The 18,370-nt window shown below is 38.1% G+C and overlaps 3 protein-coding genes across 3 annotated transcripts; 1 reads left to right on the forward strand and 2 right to left on the reverse strand.

Annotated features, from left to right (window-relative positions):
• Positions 1-1,886: 1,886 nt before the first annotated feature.
• On the forward strand, positions 1,887-4,194 carry LOC103950064 (GDSL esterase/lipase At3g48460). Its single transcript, XM_009361218.3, has 2 exons — positions 1,887-2,582; positions 3,494-4,194. The coding sequence occupies exons 1-2, from the start codon at positions 1,917-1,919 to the stop codon at positions 3,998-4,000; spliced, it is 1,173 nt and encodes a 390-aa protein (XP_009359493.1). The 5' UTR covers positions 1,887-1,916; the 3' UTR covers positions 4,001-4,194.
• A 40-nt stretch (positions 4,195-4,234) lies between these two features.
• On the reverse strand, positions 4,235-6,958 carry LOC103950065 (E3 ubiquitin-protein ligase AIRP2). Its single transcript, XM_009361219.3, has 5 exons — positions 6,457-6,958; positions 5,505-5,667; positions 5,318-5,384; positions 4,775-5,003; positions 4,235-4,624 (listed from the first exon to the last, which is right to left on the reverse strand). The coding sequence occupies exons 1-5, from the start codon at positions 6,546-6,548 to the stop codon at positions 4,414-4,416; spliced, it is 762 nt and encodes a 253-aa protein (XP_009359494.2). The 5' UTR covers positions 6,549-6,958; the 3' UTR covers positions 4,235-4,413.
• A 9,493-nt stretch (positions 6,959-16,451) lies between these two features.
• LOC103950063 (adenine/guanine permease AZG2-like) lies at positions 16,452-18,370 on the reverse strand. Its single transcript, XM_048588062.1, is given in 2 exon segments — positions 16,452-17,875; positions 17,878-18,370. Coding segments are annotated over 2 exon segments (1,611 nt in total). The 5' UTR covers positions 18,350-18,370; the 3' UTR covers positions 16,452-16,736.

An 18,370-nucleotide genomic window follows, 5' to 3' on the forward strand; every position in this document is an offset into this window, starting at 1 on the left:
ATGTATACGCACGTCATTTAACGCAAGCCATCTGAAAAGGAGGCCTAATAAATGATGGGAAAATGATTCTTGCTAGATCATTTTTTTTAGGATTTTAGGAATTTTGTGATTATGACCGTTCATCGTATATCGTGTGTGACATCTCACATATTTCAAGGGAGTGATCCTTATATGTATATTCTCATCCCTACCTAGCACGAGGCCTTTTGGGAGCTTACTGGCTTCGGGTTCCGTCGAAACTCCGAAGTTAAGCGAGAAGGGGGCTAGAGCAATCCCATGATGGGTGACTCACTGAGAAGTTGCTCGTGAGTTCCCAAAAACAAAACTGGGAATGGTAAGCCCAAAGCGAACAATATCGTGCTACGGTGGTAGAGCGGGCATGGGAAGTGATTCGTCCCGGGCTGGGATGTGATATCGTGCGATTAGAAATCATTTCAAAATTTAAAATTAAATACGAATAATACTGAATAACAAATAATCACATGATTTACGATGAACAATCACAAGCCGAATGCTTTTCTTAAATGACGTCCTTATAGATTTGGTTGTATCTGTACGGTCACAGCGGTGGGTGCAAAACATAAGCATGCACGTCAAAAGCACCGTCCAAACCAAAAGCTTTTTGTTCCACCAAACTTTCAAATTTATTAAGGCTTGTTTGTAACTGTTTTTAAAATGATTCTAAGCGTTTTTTGAGAAAATATTTTTAAATTTTAAAAGTACTTAAATCCTTATTGTAACATGTGCTTCTTGTACACCGTAATTCCAAGTGTTTTATTATGATTTATTTACATTTTTATTAAGAATTGACTCAAAATATTTTTACAAAAAATATTTTTAATTATTTTAAAAATATTTTCAAACAAGTTTAAATCGAAAGAAACAAAAAGCAAAAGAATTTTTTTTTTTTTTGACTTTTGAAATTTCTCTGTTTTTTCCCAAAATAGCAGCAGGAAACCGGTTGGGAGTTGTGACACATGATCATTTAAGGCCTCTCTTTTTCATTCAACCACTTCAAAGATCTTTTTAGATCTAAATTAATAGCTCCCACACGAGTCACCGCCACCCTTAAGTTAGTATATAGTAACTTTCAAGTTCGAACTTTGATTGTTTGATGTTTGTTCGTAATTATGGTATGCCGACCTATTTCAGTGTCAATCAAACTCATAATTTATGCTGATTTTTAATTAGGTCACAAAACTAACAAGTTATTACAGAAGAACTAAAATAACACAATAATTTTATTTGTATTCTGACAATGAAATGCATAAATATGGGAAGAAAAAAATTGAAAGACATCCGAAGTTCGAATATTTTGCCAAACTTCTTGTCGTTTTACAGTGCTAAAATGTTTTACAATCTTTGTAAAATCAATGGATCCATCAATTGGATGTTGATGCTAATGGCATACAACAATAGGAATTAACTTGGCTTCTTGAGGAGGAGTTCTTCCTCATTTTATTTGGTGATTGATTTATAGAACTTAAACGTATAATTTGAAATGTTAATATCATAAATCACTTTATCAAGATCATTTCTATATAAACTCAATATAATATGAGATCATTTAGTCAACAAACTATACAAAAACAAATGGACGGATTTGGTAAAAACATTATGATCCGTATAGCTATTTGCTACCATTAAGTGACTAAACGACCTTAATTTTAATTGATTTTTTTATACAAATGATCTTTTAAAATATAAATGGATCTAATCATAAACACGAAATTTTGTAAATCGAACACTGCTCTCGTGACAATAATTTGCACAAGTAGTCTTAAATTTGTTTCCAATAGCATACACTGCTTAAGTTAAAAGACATATTTGCCCTTTTGCAGAAGTTAAAAAAGTATATAAGAACTATACATATGCAAAGTAATAAGGTAGCTAGCTAGTAGTAAGAGAGCTTAGACATGGCTTCTTCCTCTTCTCCACTCTTCACATCTTGGCAGATTACCCTCATTACCCTCACCACCATCTCCTTCCTCTCCTCCTCCTCCTTCCCCGCCTCCGCTGCAGCAACAAAACAAAACCCTACATCGCCCTTCAAGAAAATCTACGCCTTTGGTGACTCATTCACAGACACAGGCAACACAAGATCCATCACAGGCCCTAGCGGCTTCGGCCACGTCTCAAACTCTCCCTACGGCATCACCTTCTTTCACCGCCCCACCAACCGCTACTCCGACGGCCGCCTAGTCATTGACTTCGTCACCGAGTCACTCTCCTTGCCCTACTTGCCACCCTACCGTGTCGTTTCGAGCAATGCCTCAGCAGACTCAACTCACGGAGTTAACTTCGCCGTCGCGGGTTCCACTGCCATAGAGCACGAGTTCTTTGTGAAGAACAACCTCAGCCTTGCCATCACTCCTCAGTCTATCCTGTCTCAGCTGCTTTGGTTCAACAAGTTCTTGGAAAGTAAAGGTTGCAAAGTTGGAGGACCGGAATGCAAATTTGATGATGCACTTTTTTGGGTTGGAGAAATCGGAGTCAATGATTATGCTTACACAATTGGATCTGCTGTGCCAGGTGATACAATTCAGAAGCTTGGGGTCAGTAGGGTTACTAGCTTTCTGCAGGTATGATTTTTAATTTTGTTAGATTTTTATGGGTAGAATAAATGGTCTGAAAAATTGTATGTTTTTAATTTAGTTTTGGGAAGTGATTTTAACCCATCGTATTTTTTTCATTACACGCCCATTTTTCATGTTTGGTTTTCGGAATAGAGAGAATTAAGGAACAAAATGCATATGAGTCTGCAGAAGGAGAAACGTATAACGTAGTGTACGGAAATCATTTTCTTTCTTTTTTCACCTAACTAGAATTATTTGTCTAACACAAACTCAAATGCCTAAAGTCAACAGGCATAATAAATCTTCAAGTTGTAGTCTAATATCCTTGTGGATAGAGTTTTGGGTTTCTACTATTGCATCTCAGGTTTTAAACTTTTCCATTCCCTAAATAATATAATGGTTTCGAACCTTCTTCCTTCCCTTAATAATAATTATTTAAAAAAAAAAAAAAATGGTCTTCAAGTTGTTTTGGTTATGAGTATAAAGTCCTATATATTTCTCTCCTTTTTTGGGCGGATTCCTATTTCTGCTAAATCACATTTTCAATCTCTTTAATTTAATAAAGTTCCACTTTCATCCTCTATTTTCGATTCCAAAAACGACAACGAATTTGGATTAATTTGCAAACTACATGACAAATTCGAATTCGATGTAGTTGGAGACACATGAACGAAAGTGTAATTTTATACCCATCACGTTGGCTATGTGAATCATTTGACACACCATGTGGTGTAAAAAAATGTGGTCTCCATTGCATTACTCTCATGAATTCAATTGCATTGAATTTGGTCCTTATTCTTTCGAAGATAAATACTAAAGCTAGAAATTAAGCTTAATAATAAATTTAAAAAAAAACCGTAGCACATGATACGTTTTGGACTTGGGCTGATTGGAGAAATGCTTTCAATGCTTTGCAGGCACTGTTAAAGAAGGGTGCCAAATATGTTGTTGTCCAAGGTCTGCCACTTTCAGGCTGCTTGCCGTTGGCGATGACGTTAGCTCCGGAAGACGACAGAGACAGCATCGGATGTGTCAAGAGTGTCAACAACCAAACCTACAGCCATAACCTTGTGCTCCAAGCAAAGTTGCAAGAACTCAGGAAACAGTTTCCCCATGCTGTCATAACCTATGCTGACTACTGGAATGCCCATCTCGCAGTCATGAAGAATCCGAGCCAGTACGGTTTCACGGAGAGCTTCAAGGCCTGCTGTGGGAAGAGCGATGACCCCTACAACTTCGACGTGTTTGCCACTTGCGGCACGCCTTCTGCCACCGCCTGTAAAAGCCCGTCCCAGTACATCAATTGGGATGGAGTTCATCTCACTGAAGCCATGTACAAGGTGCTTTCTGATATGTTCCTAAAAGGCAACGCCACTCACCCTCCTTTCAGTTCCTTGTTGGACATGAAACTGCATAACGGGTGAATGGCCTGCCTTTGGATGATCAGATTCATCTTTTAGTACTTTTCTGTGTTGCTTGTGATCTCTTGAGAGTATATATTTCTGTATTTGAAGTATGCTCGAGAGATTCTTGGACTATTTACTATGTATAATGTAAACCTGTGTGAAAGATGACACTTTTTAAATCTGATCACGAATTCGAACCAGATTTCTTCGAATCATAACTTTTTCTGATTGCCTTCCATCACAAAACCAAAATTGCATAAGAAAAGAGGTGACTCGTCTGATATATATTTCTGTCTCTTACACAAACCATATACATTATTTTGCTTGGCATGAAGTGGAAAAGAAATTTACGATGTTAAAACCTAAACGGACTATGTACTCGTGATGGTTGGCAATCGCCTTTCTCTATACACCATTTCTAGTATGTTTGATCAAATTAAGTACTCATAATACGTTAAGAACAACGCATCCGGGAGATCTTTGGGCAGTCTGTTGATAAAAAGATAGAACCGCAACATATCTTCCTTCAACACGGTTTGAGTGTCAACCACATCACTACCGCAGGTCAGAACCCACAAGTCCCCTGAGTTCACTCTTTTTATACTTCCCCGGCAAAATGGGCAAGATTCTGATCTTGTGTTCCTGTGATATATAAAGAGGCAAATATGTGAACAGTTAAAAATAATGAGCCAAATCATCATATGGTAACTGCCTAACACTTGGATGAAACTAAAGCGAGCAAAGGAAGAACAAATTATTTCGGAGATTAGGGAAGAACTACGTTATTCATACCAGTCGTGGTAGCAGTTAATGCACATTGCATGGCAACAGTTTGGCAAAACCATTTTGGTGCAAGTTACTAAGCAGATGCCACATTCATCTTCTCTCTCCAAGTCCACATCCGAAAGCTTTATCTTATCCCCATATGGTTTCCTCGCAGCCATCTCTAGAGCTTCCTCTTGGGTGATATGCATCTCCAATGAATCACCATGGAGACACTGAAGGGACGGCAATATAACATCTGCAGTTTTATGTTGGGAAAGACATGAATAATGATGAATTGCAAAAACAACGCTGCTTCATGCGCTTTGAAGTTTAAAAGCAGACCAAAATGTACGCTTCCGTAAAATTGAAATTACAGTAGGAACGAGATCCATTAAAAGAATTAGTCATCAATTTTCGAAATCCTGAAGTGAAGTTATGTTATGCACCAGACGGGCTCATTTTTAAGTTTTCCGTAAAACATACGCAAACACCCATCCTCTATATAAGGTTCAACTTGCATCTTATACAGACATTAAATCAACTACCAGAGTTAGAAGAAAGTTTACATACTGTAAAATTCGCTGATGGTAGCTTTCCTTCCACATGAAGAGATATTTGATCTCCCATCTGAGCGTACCTGAAATACAAAACCAACAAACACGCAAACATTCAAGAACTAGAATTCCATTACGAAAGGGGCAAAATTAAGCTGTAAATTTACATTATAAACATAAGAACAGGCAAGGCAGAAACCAACCTTATATACAATTATGTGGAAAAGATTTAAGTAACTTGAAAATAAACATGAAGACGAGCAATCAATCCACTGAAGCAAAAACAGGAAAATGTGTGCCAAATCACTGTAAACCAATTTCATTTGAAGAACCGTACCACCCTTGCTTCGGGGGATGGAAGCTGCCCTGCATTTTATTCAAGTAACATCAAAAGTCACTCCACTTGATCAACCACAAAAATGAAATATCTTCGTCTATTAACTCGGTGAAACATTCTAATGGTCAGCAACCCAAATTGAAAAATAAGGTACGCAAGGACATAAGCCGATGCTCTTAAAACTATGATAGGTTATGGGCTGAACCTCACTATGGTTTTCAAATTTCACAGATTCCACAAACCCCAAAAATTAGTTCGATTTGAACAAGAAACCGGGATCTAATGAAGAATAATAGGCGGAATTCAGCAGCATATCCAAGATTATATACAGAAAAAACTGAAATTTGTTCTCAAAACCAAGATTATACTGCACATAAAGATTGAAGCTTGCGAAATGGGGTCAATACGACAACATAACGAAATTCAGATAACATAACAATGAAACCAGAAACAACGGGCATTAGATATACATCCAATGACAACACAAATGGATATTAGTTCCAAAAAAAACTGCTGAAACAAAAGATCAACTCAACTCTCTCTCTCTCTCTCTCTTTGAAACAATCCATCATATAACCAAAACCAAACTTCATGTGGAAATCCAAGCCTAAGACATCACTCTCTGGTGGCCCTTTTGGATAGTGAGGAGTACAGTTTCAATTTTCAACCTCAGAACAGTAAATGCAGAACATATAAAACCACTAAAAATTCAGAAACCCACAACTGTATTCCACATTTCACAAACCCAATTTCAAAATTAAACATAAACAAAACCCAAATAAATAAATTTAAAAAAAAGGTAGTAGTGTTGTACTTACAGCATATTGGCATGCTGAATATCTGCCTCAAGAACCTTGAGAGAATCATGGTAAGAAGGCCTGGAAGCAAGCTGCTCATAGTAATCCAACATCTCTCACTCCTTTCCACTCAAAGTTTCAAACTTTGATGCAAAAAATGGAAATTTGGAAGAGAGAGATGATCAAAAAGTAGGGAATGAAGAAAACCCAAAATTATGGTGGTCAAATTATTACAGAAAACCCAAAGAAAAAGCTTGGGTCTTTGCCTAATACTGGTCTTTTGGAGACTGGAAGCAGTTGTGAGAGAGGCCAGTGGGGACCAAAACCCTCTGTGATCATCAAAACAACCTAATCTTGCATCAAACACTATATAATAATATATATATATATATAGAGAGAGAGAGAGAGAGAGAGAGAGAGAGAGAGAGAGAGAGAGACTTGGTCTTTCTTCCTTGTGTTTTTGAAATTTGATTTGGTGATTGTTTGTTTTGATTATCCGCTTAAAATTGAAGTTTGCATTTTGTTGACTTTCTTAGAAGTCTGTGTTTGAATGCTTTAATTTTGCTTGGTTGAGGGGTTATGAGTAAATTGAGTAGGTTTCCTCTGCTTCCGATTAGAACCATCTATTTTGGTCAGAAGTCTTGGAAGGGTACATTGCAGGCGGGAGCAACAGCACCACTTTTTTTTTGTTTTTTTTTTTTAAGAGTTGTTAGGCTCACCTCATTGTCTTATTTCTCTAATCACGTTATATTTACATTCACTATAAAAAGTTAAAAAATTAAAATATTATTTTCTCACCCACTATTATTCCTAAAATAACCCTTAATATATATATAATTAGAGATAAACTTTTCTCTTAAAAAAAGAATATAAACAAATAATATTACTCTCTTATAAAAGCCAAAAAAAAAAAAAAAAAACCGAGGTCTTCTATTCTTCAACCTGATGTACACGATTGGTCGGGATTGAAAATGGAGAAGCTTACTCAAGTAAACCATCTCTCAAGCCCGAACCCTTGGGGGTTTTTTTGTTGCAAGGAACGCATGTATGTGAGGTTATGCTAGATGATGATGGAGAATGTTGTCTGAAATTTCATCAAGGGAAGGCAAATAGGAGTTGTAGAGAGGTGGGTTCTGATTTGGGCAACCAAAATCCTAGGGATAAAAATATTTTAGTAACTATTCCCAAAAAAAAAATAAAAATAAAACATTAAGACGTGGATTTAAAAGAAGAGCACGGATTCTAAAGCAAAACAAGACAGAAAAATCCCAACTCATATTCCTTGAGGAACAAACCAAGAACAATTTAGTTAGAAAAATATAGAAAAGCATCGAAACGCGGGAGTTTACTAGAAAAAAAAAATACCATGAGCAGAATATGGAATTGCCTGACGCATAAGCATGGTGGCACTGCTTACCAGCTTCAATTTTCGTCAAGCTTCACGATCTCTCTAGTTATAATAGTGGACCCTACAATGAATTTGAACTGTTGTGTACGAGCAATGTACGAAGTAGCCCATTCTAAACACCATAGTTCACAGTATCTTTCCCAATTTGTCGCTTTAGGAGGAATTGGATGACCTGATTTCAAGAACACCTGCATAAAAGTACAACTTAATTAAACTAGACTACAAGAAATTTATAACTTAAAGTAAATGCATGCAATCCTTATAAGATCACCTGCAAAAATTTCCAACAATGAATCCTTATATCTATACCTGCACAAAATGATGATTGGAGAATTCAATGGCAATCTCCTTACATGCTGCTAGTGGTATAGGTGCTGTTCTAAGAGGTGAAAATGTAGGAAATTGTACATCCAATAGGTGGATAAGTACCACACCATAACATGATGCAATAATATGGCCCATATCAGGCATAGTCATCCACCGATCAATGTTTTCACAAGTTTCAAAATATCTCAATGCATACTTCAACTCATGGACCCTAATTTCAGACCCATATAGCTTGGAGTAGCAATTTGAGTAAGTCTCTAACTCTTGTAATAAATCTTTTCGCACTTGTACCCATCTATCCTCATTATAACCCAATATAGATGCAATTGCCCTGAAATCACAATGTCCATCAGCTGCCACATCTTTTACAAGAATAATTTATGGCCTCAATGCTCCTAGAAATGCATTAGTTAACTCAATTGGCTTAACTGAACGAGCGCGATGCACCTTCTCCTTTGGTCGCCTTTTTTGTTTTGAACTCATTTCAAGACAAAGATCACCTAGTGAATAACTTCCTTACTCCGATTCCATAATCTCAAACAATGACGGATCACAACGAGTAGATTTATCCGTCCTTTTCCTTTCCCATGATGTCTCAAATGTTCCTTGGCTACTTCCAAGATGTCTTTTTAATTTAACATGTGAAGACTCAGCCTGTTAAAGTAACAAGGGTTTAGCAATCTCACTAGAAAATGAAAATGAAAATAAAGTAACAAGTGATAAATGCTTACCTATTTGAGGTTGTATTCCCAAAGTGCATAAATTTATCGATCCATGCTACAACAAACCTTTCTTTCTATGGATTCAACCAAGTATCTATCACATATTGAAGCATCTCTTAATACATACTAAACTCATTGCATAGTTGTTTTGTCTGCCTTATGAAATCGGCTTTAGTAGAAGATGCAACCATTGTATTCCATTTCTCCAAAAATCTATCGCAATCTTCCTTGGACTTCTATAATTTTTTGAACTTGGCTAACACTTTATTATTGATGTGCCATCTACATAATAAATGCTTACTTGTGCCAAATATAAGTCTAATGGCCCTCATCAAAGCCATTTCTCTATCTGTCACAATAACATCAGGCGTAACAATACCATCCATGAGTCCTCGCAATATACTCAAGGCCCAAACGTAATTATCTTCTCGTTATGCAGAAAGATAACAAAACCAACAGAAAATGTCATATCAGTTGATGTAACTCCAACAATTTCTAACAATGGCATATGATACCTATTGGTCTTGTATGTACAATCCATAATCAAAATATGTGGAAATGCATGTAACAATTCCAAACAAGTCGGGTGTGTCCAAAATAGTATTAGTCTTTAGGCAACTCCTATGCCACTCAGTGTACCTATGCTTGGATAGCTTACTCATCAATTGTTGCATTTGGGACCTCCCACCTTTCTCCAAAAGCCTCAAATGTTGAGGTGCATTATAAGTTGTCCTCAGTGTAGATACATTTCGTTTGTCTCTTCATTTTAGTGTAGTCAAAATCTCCTTTGGTTGCAGCAAAATTTTAGGCAGATCGGTCAATAACGAAGTCTTTTCAGACGATAATCTACCAGCAAATGAATGACCCTCCAAATGGCCTGCTGCTATGTGATTATGCACTCCAATAACTACCGCCAATATCCAATCATCATCAATTGCTAGCTTTTTACCTTTTAATTGAAATGGGCATCCATATTTTTTCATTACAGAATTTCTTCTATCCTCATCCTTTATGTCTTTTTTGTGAATTTGACTTACATATTGTCCATTTATTTCACAACCCAATGCAAGTCTAGGGCTCCTGTTATCTTTTCCACCTTGATCGGATAGTAACGTCACAATAAAAAAACCATTGACCTTCCCAACTTCTCGAAGCCATTGTATTAATTCTTCTCTACTCTTGAATAACTATGTACCAAAATTGCACATTATGAATAAACATACAAGAGTATAAGTAAATCAATTGCATAGTCAAGCAAATATTACCTTAGTTGTGGTAAATTCACTAGTAGTCCACCATATGTGTACATGCTAAATTATTACTAGATTGATGTACATGCTGCAAACGAATTCCACCATACGTAAATAAATGGGCATTACATCAAGTTGAAAATAGTGCTAATTAAGAAAGGGATTTGTGTGTAGGTTTCGGAGACAACACATCAAGTTGCACGATTATCAATGTCAGTTGCGACAAACATGCCTTACTTGAATTGTTACCCTAACCTAATGAAAACGAATTTCAGGAATTCTCATAGGAAAACATGAAACAAATTGCACCCTAACCTAATGCAAATTCAAATAAAAAGTCATAGAGCTATGGTTCAATTGTACGATGTCGACAAATCAAGATGACCCACATAAAATTATCTTTTACCTCTTCGACGGAAACATAATCATCTACTTCTTCCATAGAAACGTTATCTTCTAAGTTCATTCTTTTTGCTTTCTCTGAATGATTTTGCTTTCTCTAAATGAAAGGAGATGGGAAGGGCGAGTTAGTGTTTAAGGGAGACAAATCGTCTAAACACAGCGTGAGAGTTATCACACCCAAACTTTTCTTTTTTCTTTTTATAAAAAAAAAAAAGTAACGCAAAAGGGGGTAACTAAGGTCCTTATTAGTCATTTTACAAATGGACAAATTTGTATTAAAAAATTCATAAGAAGATAAGACATTGGGATGGGAATAACAATTTTTTTTTCATGAGGATTTAAAAAAAAAAAATAAAAATTTGCACCTTAATTTAGCATCTTATTATGATTTGTCCCCTGCACCATCAATATAATTTCGTTTTGACTCTCGTGATTCTGAGAACGTGCCAATTCTTTTATTTTTTTGACAAACGATAGCGTTATTGAGTTAATTTGTTAAATGTTAAGGGGATGAAGATCATGGGAATCGAATCTCAGCATGATGTATACACATTTTTGCTTTCTACCGTTATGATAAAACGTCATCTGCGAAAACATACCAATTCGCCTTCTCTATTGTGTCACTGACATCTGCCAAATGTTTCGTCATTTTGAAAGGTTGTTTTTGCCCATTCAAGCCAAGAAAATTAACAAAAAGTATGATAAGGTTGGTGAATATGAACAAATTGGCACCTTTTAAAGAATAAAACCAAATTGAAAGTTCATGTGGTGAACCAAAAAATCGTATTAGGAGTCTGCTAGAGATCGTTTACAAAAGGCCCAAAAGTGCTCTCTACAATAAATAAAAAAAGGTTTTTAACTATATTTAAAAAAAGACATCTTCAAATACTTCTTCAATTTCAACAAAGTATTGATATTTTGAATAAAAATTCAAAGTATTTCTAATAAAAATATTTCTAATAGAAGCGCTTATAAGAATATTTGATTTCTGCATAACCAATTGAACTACGTTCAAGGGCACTACCAAAATTTACCCTTTAAGCTTATGCTCTCTCTTCCTCTTCAAAGACAAAAGTTTTCAGAGATTTTTGCAACCCAAAAGCTCACTCACTGGTAGGAAGTCTTCCTTCACAATTTAGCTTATTTTGTTCTTGTAAATTTTTATTCAATGACTTTATGTTGTTTTTTTTTTCACGATAGAATGAAGGTTTTTTTTAAAAAAAATAAAAATAAAAAATAATTTATTTATGTTGGGGTCGTGTATGTTTAAGGGAAAAGCTCTCACCTTTAAGCGAAAGATAGATTCTTTTTTTCAATTTCTGCACTCATGGGTGTTTGTTTGGTCTTGATCGTGAAGAGTTTATGGTACATTGTTTAATTTCTTCTTCTTCTTTTTTTTTTTCCTTTTTTTTTTTTTTTTTTTTTAATTTATGTATTCTTTTCTCCATTTTTTTAAAGATCAAATGGATTTCATTCAAAGACATCAACCAAAGTCATAATATTAAACGGCATGTAACAAAGAACGGCCTCTAAAAATGTTTTAACCGAGTAAAACTCAATGGAAAAAAGCCCCCTAAAGAAAGCTTGAGGCCACACATGCAAGGCACGACTAATTCACTGTTACAGACTCCTTATGAATACACTGCAATAACCACGGTGGAATCGTATCCATCTAAAACGATAATTCCTGACATTGTAAACTGTACCGAGCTAGAATAAATAGTTTTTAGCCTTTCTGTTAGAATCATGATTGTTTAGCGAAAACGTCTCTTCTTTTTTTTTCCAGCGAAAGGAAGCTTATTGTTTTGTTTGTTCGGGTCTGATGGGTGTCTGTGTAAGTCATAATCGTGAAGCTTAAAGTACATTGTTTAACTTTAAGTTACCCTTGCAAAAGAATGTCGCACTACGTCTGATTTTCGGGTGCTTGTGGGCAATAACTAGCCTTCGATTTAGCGTCACACATTGTACATGCCTCGGGTTAGAGAAGGAACTCGTATTTGTACATGACTCGGGTTCAAGCCCTTCGTAAAATTATGGAATGATGTGTTATTGTTTGGATCCGATTTTATACTATCAGCCCGAGTAATCGAGGTCGTTGAATGAGCAAAATTCTGGACTGTCGGATGACTTTGAATATTAAGAGGCCATGATTTTGTACGCACTCGCCCCGAATACTTTAAGTCGTTGGATGAAGGAGGTCATAATTGATATTACCATTTTATTAGGAATTTATTAAAATGGGAATTATCTTACAATTGCGATGTGAGAGTCAAATATATGAAAGAAGTAACAATTGTACAAGGACTATGTGTGGCTACGCATTGTGCAGCTTGGTTGGTTCACATCATGATCAACACAGAAAAGTGCTACTTATCAGAATCTAAAGATAAGACAGCATGCGGAAATGGGAGATATGATCAGGTTGAATTTTTTGATAATGCACAGTTTGCATTTAATTGGAAAGAAAGATGGGATAAAAAAAGCAAATATTGATGCAATTAAATTGCAAGTTGCGTTGCATGCATGGATGCTTCTGAGCAAAAATAAAGGAGATGCCGCACTCTTCAGTTTGCTAGCAATGGCATATTCCTGTTTAAGTTGGAATTATCATGATGATGATCTGGTGAGTTGGTGATAGGATATGGCACGTGGTACATGGAAATTTGAAGTTAACAACAACTCTAAATACAAGCCTTATCAAGTGACTAGTGTATCTAGTCTGAATAGAAGGAAAGTACAATTGCCAATCCTTCCTAGATATCGAGATAATGGCGAGGGATATTGTGATAATTATCTCAAGAAAAGTGTTCTGCTTTTGACTGGAACTACACAGGTTGGCTACTAAACACACAGTCACTATAAATGCAAGAGGTCGTGCAACATGAAAAGCTCTCCAATTCAACACACAACTGTCCTGCGCAAATCTCTTAAACATCTTACGATTTTTTATTTTCTTTTTCCGCCAACACATCTTCAGTTTGGATAAATAACATTGTGAAGGCAACCGGTGAACACCCTTAGTTTGGATAAACAACACTGTTGCCGTAGAATCAGGCGACCAAGGAGCACCTTCAATTTGGATAAACAGCACTGCGTCGAGGCCGACTGGTTACTTGTCCAAGTCTCGGTTGAGAAGGGTTTCCGAATCCTTATTGGCAGAGGTCACCTCATTAGCTTTCTCGACAAAGTGAGGTGTTACAAGTTACTACATTTGGCACATTGAAAGCTGAATTTGATATTGAATTTCGCATAACTAGCAGTCTTGTCTTTAGGCTCTAGAACCCGAAGGCCGAGACGTCTTCCTTCCTCGGCCGCAGTCGCAAGATCAAGTAGTCAGCAAGCGCAACGCAACATCAACAAATTTTACTTCTTGGCCGAGCTCGGCTGACGAGTTGGCACGCCCCGCCCCGCATACAATTGAAGGACATAGTTAGCTTATTAGTTACTCGACCTGCGTGCCACCTAGGCTCGGTAGTTTTTAAAGTCAACATTTAGGTTCACACTTAAGCATAGTGAGGCAACCCCTTCAAACTACAAATATTTTTCGCATTTTTTCACTCATTCAGTTGACGTTGTTTGTATCGAGAGTAAGTAGCGATTCTGATGGATGAAACACGCTCGCATCATGACGATTCATACTAAGATTGAGAAGTGAGACCAGCTTAGTTTATAAAGCTCCACTGGCTAGAGAAGTGGTGACTACAGCAATTCCTTAGCTTCGGATGCATCTAAGTTTGATGGGACATGAGAAAAATAACTCTGAAACCAACGTAAAAAACGCATCACCTTCTGATGAAGATTCAAGAACCAACAAGAAGCTTGTCGTCATCTCTTCCCAACAGCTGCTGTGAATCCTAATGAAGATCAGGCAAGACGCAATTAAATTCCATGCTCCTACCTGTTTTATTGTGGGTTTCCTGAGTGTATGTCTGTAGTATACATAGTTTTCTTTGTGTTCAGTATCTTAATTTTGTTTGTTATATACTCTCAATGTCATTGGCAGGCAATAAGGTGGCAGCATCCAAAAAGGAATATGATTTGATTGATGACAGTTTTCAAAGAACGAACGAGAACTTTACTGGAACTCCAGAGTCATTTGGTATTCCGTTAACTACAGTACAGCTAAATGCAGGGGTAACATTCGAGCTTTTCGATGCAGCGTAGTCAGATTTCTAATATGATTAAAAGAGAAAAGGACATTGAGAATAGGACATTGCGTTTCCTGTGTCTGGAAATGTTGGAACCCCCAGTCCCACATCGGACAGAGGGAGAAGAGAAGAGTGCTTTAAATAGAAATACCCCTCTCTAATTAACACCGAGGCCTTTTGTGATAAAACCCCACACCTGAGGATTGTGCAGGTGGTTAAGTGGGGACAATATCGGTGTTGTTGGAGTGGGCCCTCGGCCCGTCGACCTGAAAATTTCCTCATGGTATCAGAGCCAGGGGACGGGCCCGTACTGCCACGTGATTGGGTGGGTCCCCATTGGCCCCGCGTGATTGTCCACGTAGGCCAAAGATGCCACGTGTTTGGGTGGGTCCCCATTGGCCCCGCGTGATTGGGTGAGTCCTGACATGGCTCCATGTGGTTGCCGATGTGTGGACGTGTGACCCATAAGTGGGGTCTCACGTGCGGGGGAGTGTTGGAACCCCCAGTCCCACATCGGACAGAGGGAGAAGAGAAGAGTGCTTTAAAGAGAAATACCCCTCTCTAATTAACACCGAGACCTTTTGTGATAAAACCTCACACCTGAGGATTGTGCAGGTGGTTAAGTGGGGACAATATCGGTGTTGTTGGAGTGGGCCCTCGGCCCGTCGACCTGAAAATTTCCTCAGGAAAAATCTGAACCTGTCGATCAAGTTGAAACCTTTCCAAGCTCATCGTTCTCCTGTTTGCAGTGCTACCTCAATCTTGTCATGCAATTTGCTGTCCCAATATGCTGACTTATTATCTATTCAGTGTTCTGTTAGTTTGACACAATCTTGTAAAGTCAATCAGTAGATCATTGAAGTTTTACGTTCTATCAATATATGGACATTGGAAAAAAAATAATCAATGTGGAAACTTGAACGCTTAATTATCGTTATGTACAGAATACACATACACGAGTGTTTTCGTTTTCACAGAATGGTGCATCTGATAGTTACAAACTTCTAATTTTGGAGATGTTCATGAGCAAGCGGATTGTTATAATGGATGCGCCCTGTTTGATCGAAGTCCTAACCCTGCGTTCGCCTTGCATGTGTGATCATTTTTTACTGGATACCAAGCATTCTTTAGGTTTTGCTTGAGTTAAGTTTCCTCCATTCGATTGTTATGCAGGAGCTCCCATTGCGCTTGCCAATACGCATGACTATCAGAGGAAGGCCAATACGCATGACTATCAGAGGAAGGCATACACCAGATCGGAGGGTAATTTTCCTTCAAAACACAACAATAAGATTGTGGCCATTCCTCTACATTGATAGTTTTTTCCTTCAAAATTTTGTCTATTGGTCGGGAAGCTTTCAGCAAGCTAAACAACATTAGTATCGAAGATGCATCTGAAGATTCTGAACGCATATATATGACACTTTTTTGTGATTTATATGTACCGTGTGATTATTGCTATTTTGTACCATCTCAACAGACGACCTTACGTATCAAACTCTTAACAGATGTGAGGTCCACAAGTGCGAGTTTTACCTCTACTGGAGAAGTCTTACGCAAGATGGTTAGTTCAGATGGTGGAAATGGTTACACTCTTTTTATATAGAGCTGCAAAACCAGCATGCAGGAATCACGTATTAGGTTGTAGTCTAACAAAGTTTGACCTAGTTTTAGTTCTATCGTGAGCAAGGAACCCTTGATGGATTCTGACTCTTGGGTTTTGTCTGTTAAAACATGCTTTTGCAGTAATTCTCGAACATATCTTTGTCCATGATATGTAATTGTCTTAAGTAGAAAAAAATGCTGGTCTTTAATCACAGATTGCATAAATTACAGCAAAAAGGATGTTGATCTTGAAATATTAAAGAAATAAAAAATTGACAAATTACCCATGCACCCGAAGTCCTGTATTCGAGTCCCTCCTTTCACAATATCACTTGTATAATAAATATAAGGGAAAAAAAAATTCAAAAATAAAAACCACTGATTACAGAAGGGTCCTCCTAAAATCACCCAAAAACAACAATTTAATCAAAAAGTGGCTTCAAATAACTTCAATTGCTGAGTCGGCAGGAGCTGTGGCAGACACTTGATTTTGTTCTCTTCCCACCATTGTTTTCATCTTAATCAACCACTTAATCATAATTACCAAATAATCATACAGATTGAGAACAATGTAGAGCCCAATGCCACCAATAATCCCATTTGCTATGGAATAAGTGAGAGGCATTAGAACCATGGTCATGAAAGCAGGCGCAGCTTCTTTCATCTTCCCCCAGTTTATGTCCTTCACAACCTTCATCATCATCACCCCAACCACCACAAGTGAAGGCCCTATAGCCCATGGGGGCACACTAGACAAAAGAGGAACGAAAAACAACGACACGAAAAAACACAGACCGATGGTCACTGCAGTCAATCCTGTCCGCCCGCCTTCTGTCAAACCCGCTGAAGATTCTATGTACGTTGCGATGGGGGTCACCCCAAGTGCAGCTCCCACGACTGTTGACCCCGCGTCAACCAAGTACGCCGAGTACTCGCCTTCGAACCCGCCTTCGTCGTTCACGAAACCGCCCATTTCGGCCATGGTGTACAATGTGCCTGTGGTGGCAAGAACATCGACATAGAGCAAGGTTACCAGAGCCACCCAAACCTCAGACCTATTGAAATTGGTGAAGCTTATAGCCCCAGCTGTGGATTGAATTTTGTGAAAATCTACCACCTTTTTGAAATAATGGAAATCCGTGTCACCAATTTGTGTGTTGGGAAACACTGTCACACTTGTGCCCCGAAACCATGATATAAATGTGACAAAAACGATGCCGTATATCATGCTGCCTTTAATCTCCTTCATTAGGCCATAACATGTGATTATAAACCCAGCTGCACCCAGCCAGAACTTTGGGCTGTGCATTTTCCCCCCAAGGCACTCACCAGTTGCTGGGTTTGTGTTAGAACAAGCTGTGATTGTCACCAATGTGGATGGGTCTGGGCCCACCAGGCCCACTCCCTGGTGGATTTGTAGGCCCACAAAAGCAATGAAAAGCCCAATTCCTGCTGCACAAGCAAGCCTAACTGGATGAGGGATGAGCCTGGCCAGCTTTTCTCTTAGCCCAAAAGCAGCAATTGCAAGAAAAGCAATTCCCTCAAGTAACACCACAGCTAGGGCAGTTTGGTAAGACAACTTCCACTTCCATGAAAACCCACCAAATTATAGGCCAGATAAGCGTTTGGCCCCATCCCTGGGGCTAACCCCAGGGGTAGATTAGCCAACATGCCCATAGCAATCGACCCGATCATGGCTGATAAAATTGTGCCAACAATGAGGTCACTCTTGGTCTTTGCAAGGCAGTTTTGGTATCCTTCGTTGGGAAGGATCATGCAACCCGGGGTGACGGTTTGGTTCGCCGTGGTGGAGCAGTCGGCAATGGAGCAAGTGCCGCCTGAGTCCGCGAGGATGGTGGCGTTGACGGAGATGATGTAGGCCATGGTGAGGAACGTGGCTAGACCAGCACGTAGCTCCTTGGTGAAGCAACTATTTCTTGCTTCTAACTTGAAGAAGTTGCCAACTTTGCTCTTTGAAACTCCATCGTTTAAGCGTTTCTCTAGTTTGCTGCATGACTTGCCTATTTTTTTGAAAACTCCACCATTTCCCATTGCTGCACATAACTCTCTCCC

This window comes from the organism of the source record quoted next, unplaced genomic scaffold, assembly GCF_019419815.1.
Source record: "Pyrus x bretschneideri cultivar Hongxiangsu unplaced genomic scaffold, Pyrus_bretschneideri_v1 Contig27, whole genome shotgun sequence".
NCBI classification, from domain to species: Eukaryota; Viridiplantae; Streptophyta; class Magnoliopsida; order Rosales; family Rosaceae; genus Pyrus; species Pyrus x bretschneideri.